Here is a 13468-nt window from a genome sequence, read left to right as displayed (position 1 = left end):
TATTTACAGTATGGGCAGTGACTCTATTTCTCAAGATTTGGGTATGAGTGCCTCCTATAAAGACAGTAGTTTGGGGATGCAGTTTTCTTAATGCTAATCTTTTCGTATTTTTCAAGGTATTATATCATTCTTATAGTAGAATTATGAGAGCTGTATTTAGTTCTTCAATTAAAGGAATTAATATTACTTTTCTTTTTCCTTCTTACCAGGCTATCTTTGAAGTCATATCCTCTGAACATTCATATTTACTCAGCTTGGAGATCTTGATACGAATGTTTAAAAATTCTAAAGAACTGAGCGATACGATGACCAAAACAGAGAGCCACCATCTTTTCTCCAATATTACAGATGTCTGTGAGGCAAGCAAAAAGTAAGTTTAGTTCAGTTTGTCTTTGGTCATATCAACACAACATGTTACTTACTAAGAAACATTTGTGTTATCCCAAAAGGAAGACATTTAGAGATATGAAGTCTCTCATTCACTCAGTTGGCTTTTATCTTTATTTCTTGAAATAAATTAAAGATATGTTTTAGGTTGTTGATGTATAAACAGATACTAAGTGTGTAATTAATTGTTACAGCAGACAATTATTTCTAAGGTCTCTTCATTCCTTTTCTTTCCCCACTTCTCCTTACTCTTTCGCTATTCTTCCTTTTTAATTATGCCAATAATATAACGACACTTAGTTGGGAAAGAAAAAAGTAATTTACAATGATACCATTCAAATAAAAAAATTATTTTTGTTTACATTTTCATATTCTTGTCTTTGTTCATCTATGTAAATATTATTTTTAAAATGTAGTGACCGTAATTATAGTGATCATAATGATTTCTGTAGGTTTTCCCAATTTAATATTCCATAAGCACAATTGGAAGAGTTTTCCATGTCATTTTTGTTTTTTTAATTTTTTTATTGGAGAATATTGGGGAACAGTGTGTTTTTCTAGGTCTTTATCATTTTTAATGAGTGCAGGAGCTTGGTATACCTGTGGTGACCTCCTATATCCTTCCAAGTGAATTATTCAGTCTGTACTGGAACTATGTGCCAGAAGCATACTAAATCGAACCATATGAAGTTGCTATTTTGGTAGGTCAAAATAGATTGAATATTGGCAATTTTATGTGGTTAGGTCAAAGGTGGGTTTACTGTACAACTAATAACGCATAAGCTTCAAGGCTCCTCACTTGCAAGGGTACTTTTCAGTATTTGCTTTGTGCCTACTTTTTACTTAAACAGACGGCCTGCAAGTTGTACAGTCTTTAGGGCCCACAGAGACTGAATCTGTCTCTGGTATGAGTGAGTATTCCTTTTGAGTCTGAACATTGCTCTTTTGTCACTTCAGGGCAGAGCCCCATAGACAGTGATAATAACATGTTGGTGTCTGCTGGCTCCATCACTGTGTACAGGTAGATTTTTCTTTTGAGCTCCAAGATTGAATATCCATGCTGAACAGATTAGCGTGTGAGTTAGGGCTACTTCAGAGAGCTGGAAATCGGGGTCAGATCACTGAACTCTCCAAATATTTTATGATAGTGGCGCAGCTTCAGAAGCCAGATTCTGGCACAAGAAAAGATCCGGGCGATCTTGTTGTTGACATGGATACTTAAAAATGTTTGGAGGACCGGCTGGGCCTTAGGGAACAGCGGGCCGGTGGTGTGCTGGTGGTGATTAATACTTCACCTTCGGAGTCCTCTTTCAGAAGCTGGGTTATTGCCTGTGGTCATCCCATTGGTCCTTTTGGTACCAGTTTTGCCAGTTTCGGTAAAAGAAATGAAACTTTCTTTTCTCCCTTCAGTGAGTAGGTCAGAACAAGAGCCTTAGATGGTGTGTCCTTGTTCAAAAGGTATTTAGCTTTCAAAGTGAGTCTCTTTCATTTTAACTTGTACTGTGGTTGAATGAAAACAAAGCTCCAAATTAGCACCATCACTGTCAAGAATTGTTATTGTTTTGATAACTGTAAAGTGTATGTCATGATTTTAATTATAATGTGTTTTCTGAAAACCCTGGTTGCATGTTTTTACTCCATTGTGGGGTTGTACTTTGAATCAGATGGCCATCAGTCAGCTTCTTGCAGCGTATCCATGGCTCCAGAAAAAGCTGTTAGTAAATTCTGATTATCGAGTAACAACGGTTCTTCTTGACCTGAGGATGCTTTGAGTCCTTGGCCCTCACAGCACCGCTTGTCTATTTGCATAGTCAGGGGACTGGACCCCAGCAGTCGCTTCTCCTCTGGTACCTGATTAACTTTGAGCAGGTTGCTACCTCTCCAGCTCATTTCTTATCTATAAAATGGGGATAAAAAAATCCATCATTGGTTAATCCTGAAATAAGTCATTTCATTTAAATTATAGATTCAAATTTGATTTTAATTTCTATCATTTACAAAATTTAAATCTTTTATGATTTTGTTTAAACGTTTTCATTTCTATAGTAGCTAATAGGAAGACGCTGTCCTGAACCTTTTTTTCTAGTTTGTATTCAAAACAAAACTCAGAAACTTCTCAGCCTCCATTAAAAGATAAAGAAATTTCCTCTGCTTTTTTTTTTTTTTATTTCAAGTGCAATGCTTTAATTTGGATAGCTGCCTATGTGATATTTGATCTGTTGTAATACATTTCAACTAAGAATGTTCAGCTTTTTCCTGATAATCGTGACTGTATCATAATAACTTGTATTACATAAGTTTATTTGATTTAGTTTGAAACACTCATTTCAGATACAGCCTTTTTAAAATGCAGTGCTCAGATTTGCAAAGCCCATTTGTTATGTAATGCCTGTTTGTTGAACTTCAGCATTTAATCTCCAAGAGTGACTCAAGTGGTAACTATTTAATGTGCTACCCATGAAAGAGTTTACAGACCTAATAAAATGTAAGATAAAATCTTGAACAAAACAAATGGTCAGAGTCTGAATTAGGTATTACTGATTGTGCGTGGCATTGTTGAGTGTGGTATTATCAGGATTAACTCCATTGTTTTACTTTTACCCAATGAAAATTTGTAGCTACAGGTGATGGGATATTTAGTGGAGGCTGAGGTCAGAATATGCTTGACCTTCAACTTAATGATATGGCATCTGGTTCCCTTTATAGTGGCTCAGATTCTTCACTGATTGCCCATAAATAACACTAAGCAGCCCTTATGTAAGATGACATTATTTGAAAATAGGCAGGGACAAGATCATTCTGATTCTGGGAATGTGCTTGTTTGTCAGTGGTATAACCCTACTACATTCTTTTCTTCTTTATAAAAATTGTTCCTTTCAGTCAACACTTATCGAATCTCTTACTTTGTAAGGTGCCTGGGTTCTAGAACATATCAGCTAATGGCATCTGCTCACTGGCTGCTGGTCTTCAGGTGGCTGGTGGAAAATCCCCAGTATGTTTGCAGAGGCCTCCCAGAGCAGGCACTTGCCCTGAAATGGGCAAGTTTGGGTCAGGCTGGAGGTTATAGGTTTAAGGGCCTATGTGAGAATAAAAGGGCCCTGGTGGGAATCAAGGTGAGGATGAGAGTGGATGGTGAAGGTCTTTGTGTTCCCTGCTGAGGCGTTTTCACTGTTTCTTGAAGGCATATGAAAACATTGAGCCATTAAGTAGGGGACTGACTTGGTAGCCTGGGAGGTGACAGTGTGGTGTTTGCATCACTAAGAGAGTAAAGATGGTGAAGGATTTGAGGCCATTCCAGTAATGTAGCCAGAGATGATGGGAACCTGATAGGAGGTTGAAAAGAAAGGACTTGAGGGATATTTAGAACAGAGACGACTTGGTGAGAAAGAGGGAGGAGTTTTGTCTGCCTTCCAGGCTTCTGCCTCATTCACCATGGAAGGTGCTTTTATTGGCCAGGATACAAGAGAAACAGGTTGGGGCTTAGTGAGGGAGATAAGGAACTCAAATTTGGGCAAGTCTGAAGTGACTGTGGGACAGGAGGGGAAGGCGTGTAGTTGAAAGGAGAAAAATCAGATTGGCTAGAGACGTAGATTTCAGTCATGTAGGTGGTTCTCAACACTGAAGGTTTAAATGACATACTAGAGCTTGTAACAGTAGTTTTGCAGTGGTAGTGGTGGTTGTGTTTACCCCCTACGGGCATTTGGAAATGCATGTTTGGTTGCCCCTGGGACTTGGGGGCTCTACTGGCTTTAGTAGGTGGAGGCCAGAGGTGCCAGACACTCTGCAGTTGGTATGACGTCCAACACAGGCGTGAATTGTCCCATCCAAATGCTAGTAGTGCCCTTCTTGGGTCAGAATTTTGGCACAGAAACATCTGAGCCTGTGGGTTGGGAAAGAAATGAAGTAAATAGGATAAGAGCTGCATGGACCTTTCTCGAGCTTCTTGATTGTGGAGGCTTTGATTTCTCTTTTAATGACTTCCTGTTACCCTCTCTGTCTGTGCCATGGGCCCAGCAACTGTTTGCTATGTAAGGCTCTTTAAAGGTGTATGTGGGGAGGTAGCTGGAATCCTACTGGTCTTATATTGGTCCCCTCCTACCGTGTTTCCCCGAAAATAAGACCTAGCAGGACCTAGCTCTAATGCATCTTTTGGAGCAAAAATTAATATAAGACCCAGTCTTATATTAAAGACCCGGTATTATATTATATTATGTTATGTTATGTTATGTCATGTTATATCATATATCATATATCATATCATATCATATCATATCAAACTAAAACTATACTTGGGTTCAATTTCTGCAAAACAAAATAAAAATATCCATCCTTCTGCTTTTGTGTCCTGAGGACGAGAATTTGTTCCCCACATACAATGAGTCACTAATGCCACATTCTCCACTTTCTGCTTTGTGTGGAAGAGTGAATTACAATAATAGTAAACATTCAGAATGGGACTCACCCAGTATTTGCTTTTCCAGAAGGTTTTTCCCCCTAATTCTAAACACATTATATTAAAAATGAAATATGGGACACTGAGTACTGATTTAAATGCACATGCTTTAATATTATTTTATGTAATCCCTTCCTATTACAAAATAATGACATCTTACTCAAATACTGACACAATATAGCTGTGTTGTGAAATGTGTTTTGTATTTGGTAATTAACATTCTAAACTTTAATGCCTTAATAATATAACTTCAAAAGTTTTAAAGTATTAATATTAGCATTTCATCCTTCCTGACTAATTCTTAAAGCTAAATTTTAAAAGAGCAACGTATTAAATTTAACTAGGCCAGAGAATATGGAATTGTTTATGTTGTGGAACCTGTTTAATTTTTGTCCTAAAGTATGGCTTTTGCCATTGTTTTTCATTAGCAAATGTTCTTTCCTTACTCGATACACAATATAAGTTTACCACAGAATCTTTAGTAAATAGAGCAATTGCCTTATTTCCTTTAATATAACACAGAAACTTTACTCTCTCTAAAAGTAAACTTCTTCAGCTGACAGTTGAAAGAAAGGGACATTCAAAAGCTGTTTTTTGTGACATTCCTTGACTTTGTTCTGATGAAAACATTCATTTGAAATTCACCTCAAATACTCTACGATAATGGGTATTTTAGTCCACCTTGTTCGACTTTTATCAATGACCAGTGTCTGAAGTAATAGTAAAAGAAATACGTATTCATGTGTCATTTCAAGTAGATAAATAGTCTCCAGATGTCTTAATAATAGGTGCAATCCTTTTAGTTAAGACTGCAGAAAAGATACCCCTGGTATCTGAAGGCTTGGTAAAAGCCGATGGTAGATATCAACTGAAGATGACTGATTAGGTAGATACATGACTTCACATTTCCCTTCTGAAATCCCATTAAACATGATGGGAAAGTCATTGCACAAATGCACAAGGGGGAAAAAAAGGAAAAAAAAAAGACAACAGCAACAACATTTTGGAAACTGAAAAACACTTGGACTCTCAGGAACTATTTCAGGCAATCTGAAAAAAATGTAAACCGGTGAAAAAAGCCAAGAAAGGACCAGATGGAAACCCTAGAACCTCTAGAAGGTGCAGGAATTGACAACGATGCTGGGGTACAGGTGTGACTAAAAACAGGAGTTCTGTGAAAGTCCGTCTGAGAAGTAGTCAGAGCCCAGAACCCCTCTTCAGCTGTACCCCCTCTTCAGCCAGATGATGCCCCACTTTATCCCAGCAGCAGGGCAAAATCGATAAGCTCTGGACCTGAGGACCCAGGCACAAGGGAGAAAAGGGCTACTGTACAGGTGACCATTGACACATGAAGCCTTCTGCCCCCACTCTCCTTTGCAGCACTGGTAGCCAGGCGAATGTGTATACCCTTCACCCTATTTTTGTCAAATGGTCACTGGAGTAGTTTAAATTAAGTAACATTTTATAATTTTTCAGCAACAATATATATGTCCAAATATATTATCATCATTATCATTATTGAGTTGTACAGGAAGTAACAAGCTGAAGATTACAGCCCAAATACATAAAGCCTCAAACTTAAAAAAAAAACAAAAAACTCAGTAACACGGTAGGCAAGCACTTATTAATTCTGAATCTTAGTTGCTCCCTCAGTTTAATGGAGGTGAAAGTATAGCCAACCTCATAGGGTGTTATGAGAATTAAATAATACATGTGAAGTGCTCAGCTTAGCATAGCACTATGTACACACTCAAATAGCAATGCTTTTGTTGATATTATTACTGTCGTTTTGAGCATCTACGTCGGATATTCTGAAATGTCTCTGAATTTTGTGTTGACTTTTGTGTGTGTGCCTGTTTCTGCCAGCACTGGTCTAAGATGAGATTAAATAACAGGCCTTGTTTTACAAAGACTGGAGCACAATGATTTGCATGCCTATGCTTTTAGAGATGGTTTTTAAAGATGGCAAGTTTTACGGCATTGTAACGATCGTCTTTATTTTGACAGTGAATGCAGTCAAAATAAATGGATTCTTCCCTAGTCATCAAGCATATTAGTTGTGTTTTAGGTTAGGACTAAAACCTGAGCTGTTTGCTTCCTCCCAGCCTCGTGACTGGTAGAATCCTTGGATCATTGCTTCAGAACAGGCCTTGACGTGCTCCAGCTGCCAATTAGGCTGTTCTGGTTATTTTTCCGCAGACATTTGGGGCTACTACGTGCTTTTTTGCCTTTTTGCATTGCTTTTTCAAGCTCCAAGAAGAGTCTGTGGATTCAGAGTTGTCGCATGGAGATTTAAACTCGGATAGTGGTCCTGGTTGGGACAGATGAAAATGTTACCAAGCTTAGCCATTAGCTGTTATCAATCTTGAACCAGGGTAGGATTTTGTGGAAAAAGAAACAATGGCTGGGGTTTAGTTGCAGTGTTTCATCTGCATCGCATTTACAGCTGCGGATTTTGAACCATTACATGGATTTTTGACTGCCAGTTTTGAGTTAAACAAGCAGGACCACACAGTTTTTCTGGCTGGTGGAAAAGATTTCAATGTAAACTTTGTGATCTAGCCAAGTTAAATCTAGTATTTGATTTAAGCACAAGGAAGATGGTTGATGAGTTAAGTTTCAAAAGTAAGATCTTTTAAGCTTTCTGATTGCTTGTTGAGCAGGAGATGTTGCCCCTAATTGCTATTAGCATCTGGGTATCACTTTTGTGTTTTTCCAATACTTTCCGTATTTCATCTGATTTAATCCTTTATAGCATCCTGTGAAGTACCAGCGTTTCCCTTTTTGCAGCTCAGGACACTGAGACCGAAATCAATTATGTGGATTTGCGTAATTAATTAATTAATTAATTAATCTATTTATTTAATTGAAACTAGTGCGTTTTTTGATTCTTCAGAATGCATTCCCCTGGACCACTAATCCAAAAATACACATATATTTAAAGTGCAGTTAAGGGTTCAGTCTAAAGAACGAAATTTCGTTTTAGGCCTCTGCGAGGAGTTACCCATCTGGAACATTATTAGGATGTGCTCTTTTTGGTGTATATCACCCATGGGACTAGTCATGGAGCGTGACTAGACTCTTACCTCATATTTGACTGTCTTGACCTCTTAGAATGTGGGGACCTTAAACGCAAAGAGCAGCTAGCTGTTTTTCTGACAGCCCTGTGGCACATCATAGACATCAGCGTCTTGTCATTTCCCTGTAGCCATTGTTCCCTAAGGGAAGTATATTGTCCAGTGTCTTTATCATAAGCAGTCTCAGAATGGGTCTCCCTGGTGGAAGTGGTGCAGTATTCACCAGAAAGAAGCTAATTATAAAAGTGTCCTGTGGTTCTCATGTCATCTGATGCCCTAACATGCAACAATACAATAAACATGAAAAAGACATCCAAGTAGCTTATATTAAACTTCTTAGAGTACTTTTACAGGGATTTGAGGAAGAAAAGGTTTGGAAAGTGCTGACTGAATTCAGATGATAACTTTCTGCTGCTTCGTCTGCAAAACCTGTTTTCAGCACAAACTTTCGCAGAGAATGAGTTTGCAAGCCTTCCTTAGGACTTAAATGAAAGAATTCTTTTCCCCTTAGGTGGTAATGTAAATACTGAACAACTTCATGGCAAAATATTTTAATTTTTGTAAATGTTAACTTTGGGTAGAAGCTGTGAAAATATGATTTTCTTAAAAAGTTCTGAAATCACTTTCCGTATGCTAAGAAGGCAGGTGAATACTGCTTTAACTATTAATTCAGTGTATTATTACCACAATCTCGAGTCTAACTTTTTTTTAAAGAATGTGGATTAAATCATAGAAGCCTTTCAACTTTAGATTTTATGTGTATATTTATAGAAAAATATGTTGAGGAAAAGGTGTATCATAAATGGTATTTGTTCAAGAACTTAACTGATACTTTATCTATACAGAGTTTTCTTTGGATTTCAAAAAGGTTTCGGGAAACGATTTGAACTTGGAAAAAAATTTGGTGGAGAGGTTCCATAGAAATGTCAAGATTGGTTAAGATTGACCTTGTCACTTGTGGGGGTTTCAAACAAAGGTTCCTTTGTGGCAAGAAAACTTTCTCTGTATTGGCGGTTCATTGGATTTTCTTTTCTAGCAGAGAAGAGTGATATGAACGACTGGAACAGGGCACAATAGCAGTGTTTGTATTAATCTGCTGAAGCAGTCCTGTCATGTAACTCCTACTTCTTATTCTCTTGCAGCTTGTGTATATTTGATGCCCAACACTTAATTATACATATTTCTGTATGTATTTGGGTATATAGGTAGATATCTCTGAAAAATCTGCTGGTAATAAGATGTTTTCCAAGACATCTGTGATAGCCATTCTCTCAAGTTGAAATTTTACTTAAGTCTATTCTAACGAACAGAGAGCAGGAATGACTAAGCCATGAAATTCTTCTATTGGATGTCAGTAAGTAGCATTAAGTTAAAGATCTTTGGGAGGACTTTAAAACAAAAAAATGCTGTTTTAACAGATTTAGCTACCTTTTCTTTAATTTTGAAACATCTCATAGAGTCACTTGAGAATTCATCTTTTGCAGGTTTTAAAACACATTATATATGGGCAAAGCATTGAGTTCTCTTATTTGTGTTTATGCTTTCCCCGGGGTCACTGTAAGGAAGTGCCTCCAACTTGAACCTTTCTCTTTTTCAGTCTTCCTGGCCAATATCCAGTTTACTTCCACAAAACAGCTTTTGTGATTAGAAGGTAATTTTATTAATTTAGAATATCTGAATATTATTTTATCCATTAATACATTTAGAGATCAGAATATCATTTTATAAACATTTCTGAGAGCTACACACTAGGTGATTTTCTGCTTTTTCCTCATGAAGTATCCTTTCCAACTTGGGGAGGGGTGGGGGGAAAGTGTAATTATGTAGACTCAAAACATTCTTCCCTCACATACTGTTGAATAAAACATACTCTTTTGGACTCTTTAAAGACCCTTACATTCGGAAACTCGGATGTTGAAACTGGAGAAACGTTGGCTTGCTTTTGCCTGTTTTATTGCAGACTTTGCTGCCATGTACTAATTCCTAACTTTGACGACTAATTTTTATTGATTACATTTCTCTGTCCTGAGGCTGGAGCAAGGAATTCTGGTCTCATCCTTAGGCAGATCTCTTTATTCCTCTGCACATCAGCTCCTAAGTGAGTTTTCTGTCAGCACGAAGCTAACGTTTATCAGACTAACTAAGGAATCTAAAACTAGGACGCTGAGGTCCACGCCGGCTGTGAGTCTGTTATCACCAGCTCACCCTGGAGAATTACTTATTCAGATCAGTGCCTTTTCTAGACATTATATTATCCCCATGGCGTATGGTTGGGGAAAGTTGGTCTCACAGAGGGTGGGCTCAGAAGTCTGACTTACATTAGTGCCTGGATGTGGTAAGAGCCTTTTAGCAATGGTATGAAAAAATGTAGCTGTACACATTGCCAGTACTTTTTTTCTTAATGTGGGAAAGATTGGCTAGAGTAAAGATTTGAGTAACCTGCTAATATGAGGATAATATATGAAAATGGTTTTCTGAGAGTGAACATCCAAGCTATGAAAACCAGATGGGGCAGAGGGCACCAGAAACAAAGCTGACTTTTCCTTTCCGCGAGGAACCCTTGAACACTATATTTGAGGAAAACGTGGCATGACATTTTGATAACCTTAGTGGAAGTATTTTTTTTTTTTTAACAAGCCTGGAATTGATTTATTTTATTTTATTTTATTTTATTTTATTTTATTTTATTGGGGAATATTGGGGAACAGTGTGTTTCTCCAGGGCCCATCAGCTCCAAGTAAATTGGTTGTCCTTTAGTCTAGTTGTGGGGGGCGCAGCTCAGCTCCAAGTCCAGTCGTCCCGTTTTTAATCTTTAGTTGCAGGGGGCGCAGCCCACCATCCCATGAGGGAATCGAACCGGCAACCTTGTTGTTGAGAGCTCACGCTCTAACCAACTGAGCCATCCGGCCGCCCTGGAATTGAGAGTTGAGGCAAAGTTTGACATGATAAAAAGTTGTACTTGTCCAGAAACTGCGTTGGTCCTTATAAAATTATGGCTTTTTTTTTCTCGTGAGCCGTGTACATCCTCCTCGGCCTGGCTCACTGTTGATTCATCTAGAGGCTTTAATCCAAGAAACAGTGGGCGACAGGTCCCGCCTACCACTGCCCAAAATAATACTTATACACGGTGAAAAATTCAAATTGTGCCAAAGGCTGTGCAGTGAGACGTCCCCCAGTACAGCTGGTCTGTGGTGTAGCTGCTTGAGATGTGTTCTGCATATACAAGCAGGATTTTTAAAATGCAGTGACAGCCCGCTGTACACATTCTTGTGCACCAGAATCTAGTTACGTTTCTTTTACTCTGTCACATAGCCAGAGTCTTAAATGAAAAATAACTGGATATCTTTTTTTGGTTTGTTTTTTTTATCCTACTACTCCCCAAATAAGCCAAGGCATCCCCTATCTAGTTTCTTCTATTCAGGAGCTTTCAATCAACAGTTTCACATGATTAATGAAATTGGTTTTGGGGGGAAATAGTCATTGCTCTGAATATGAGATTTTTATTGAGCAGTACATCTTATTCTTTGATAAATTATTTTGAAAGGAGGTTTTTTTTTTATTTTAGCATAATTCATAGAGCAGCTACTGTGTACCAGGCAGTGTGCTAGGCATTGGAAATATAACAGTCAATATGACAGGTAAGATCCCAGGTAAACATACATGGAACAGGTGCCTGAGGAACAGGGTACCCCCTGAAGTAGGACCTCGGCATGGCCCGGGGAACCCGGGAAGTATTCTTTCTCTAGCCCTTAATTACTCTTCTTTCTTCAGAAGCTCTCTCTTCATAGTATTCTCGTAGGATTCATGACCTGTAGCAGATGTTTTAATTCAAATATAATTCAGTGTAGGCTCTTAAGTATATGCAGAAATACCATACTAGTCATACGTTGTTATTTTGTATTTGCAAGTAATTTCATTCAATGGGTAACTGGGATGTATGGAACAGAGCGTACTCAACCAACATTTTTGCAATGTAATTAAATGATCATTTAACTGCAATGTGAAGAGTTTTATTTAAAGAATAACAAAGCCTGGATTATGTCATGGTTCAAAATACTAAACATACCTCTAGTTTGAATACATAACTCTGATTTGCTTGCCTCTGAATAACTTATAGATCTGGGAGATTTGGATACTGTCAGTTTATCTGATTTGTACTTCAGATTCACTAGAAAGTCCTTTTATATCATGTTCTTACGTAATGTTTAGTTTTGTTAAAATTCCGTGACTCGTGATTACAGTTTTATTTTTCAAACTTCCAACTTATTCGAAATAGAAAATAGAAATTATAAAAAGTATCAACCTTATTAGATCATTAGTTTTACTAACTATATAGCTCACTTGCTATATAGTTATATATGACTGTATTCCCTATGCTCTACTTTACATCCCCATGACTATTTTGTCACTTGCTGTTAATTTATTTCTCAAAGTAAATACTGTGATACAACTGAGCTCAGTTTGCTCCTTTACTTTTTGTGATCAGTAAGCTATTTCCATAGAATTTGGGGATTGAGAGGGAGCTTAGAAGCCCGCGGTGCCATTCTGGAACTTACAGGCAGTACCCCAGGCCTCACAGCTGATTAGAATCAGAACCCAGCACTTCTGACCTTAACTCATCATTTTACAGGAAAGGACATTTCATTGTGTTTTTAGTGAGTTATATATTTACATGGCTTAAAATTGCAAACACTGTCAGATGGTGTGGACTTATATTCTGAGATGCTTTGCTCACCTTCCCATCCCCATCGGCGCTGCTCTCCCTCACCTTCAGTTAATGTATTAGATGTCTGGTTTCTCCTTCCAGAATGTCTTTGTGCAAATATAGGCAAACACAAATAGTTTCTCTTACTTATTTAGTTTTTAATAATTATTTTTCAGTTATAGTTGGCATACAATAATCACTAGGTACAACATAGTGATGAGACATTTATATAATTTTTGAAGTGATCAGTCTGATAAGTCTAGAACGCATCTGACACCGTGCATAGTTATTACAACATTATTGACTGTATTCCCTACACTCTACTTTACATCCCCATGACTATATTGTAACTACCAGTTTGTGCTTCTTAATCCCTTCCCCTTTTCACCGGCCCCCAACTCCCCTCCCAGCTGGCAACCATCAGAAAGTTCTCTGTATCTATGAATTTGTTTCTGTTTTGCTTGCTTGTTTGTTTTGTTCTTTAGATTCCACATATAAGTGAAATCATATGGCATTTGTCTTTCTCTATGTGATGTACTTCACTGAGCACAAAGTTCGTTTCTGTTCCCCGCTTTCTTAAAAAGTAGTATATTGACTAGATACACTCTTCTGCATCTTTTTTTCTCTCATTCAGTGTAAATTCAAGCTCCCGAGCGGAGTCAGTGTGCCTACAGGTCCCACTTTCTGTGCTACAGTTAGATCAGAACAAGGTTGCAATATTTAGCCTGACTCTGTAGCATATGAGACCTATGGGACCTTAGCTCTATAAAGTCTACTATGTAGTGAAAAATGATTAGAAATGGAAAATAAAACTCAGGATGAAAAGTTATTGCGGTTGCCATTATC

At 37.8% G+C, this 13468-nt stretch overlaps 1 protein-coding gene across 1 annotated transcript in view; it reads left to right on the top strand.

The window, feature by feature from the left end:
- The window catches only part of ARHGEF26 (Rho guanine nucleotide exchange factor 26), a 121077-nt gene that overhangs the window by 29137 nt on the left and 78472 nt on the right, over window positions 1-13468 (top strand). Inside the window, exon 6 of the mRNA XM_081029770.1 lies at window positions 210-370. Coding sequence (XP_080885896.1) covers window positions 210-370 — 161 coding nt within the window. The remainder of the gene's footprint in view (window positions 1-209; window positions 371-13468) is intronic.

The sequence above is a fragment of the Rhinolophus hipposideros genome, assembly GCF_964194185.1.
Source record: "Rhinolophus hipposideros genome assembly, chromosome: 2".
NCBI classification, from domain to species: Eukaryota; Metazoa; Chordata; class Mammalia; order Chiroptera; family Rhinolophidae; genus Rhinolophus; species Rhinolophus hipposideros.
This window is presented reverse-complemented; position numbering and strand designations above follow the sequence as displayed.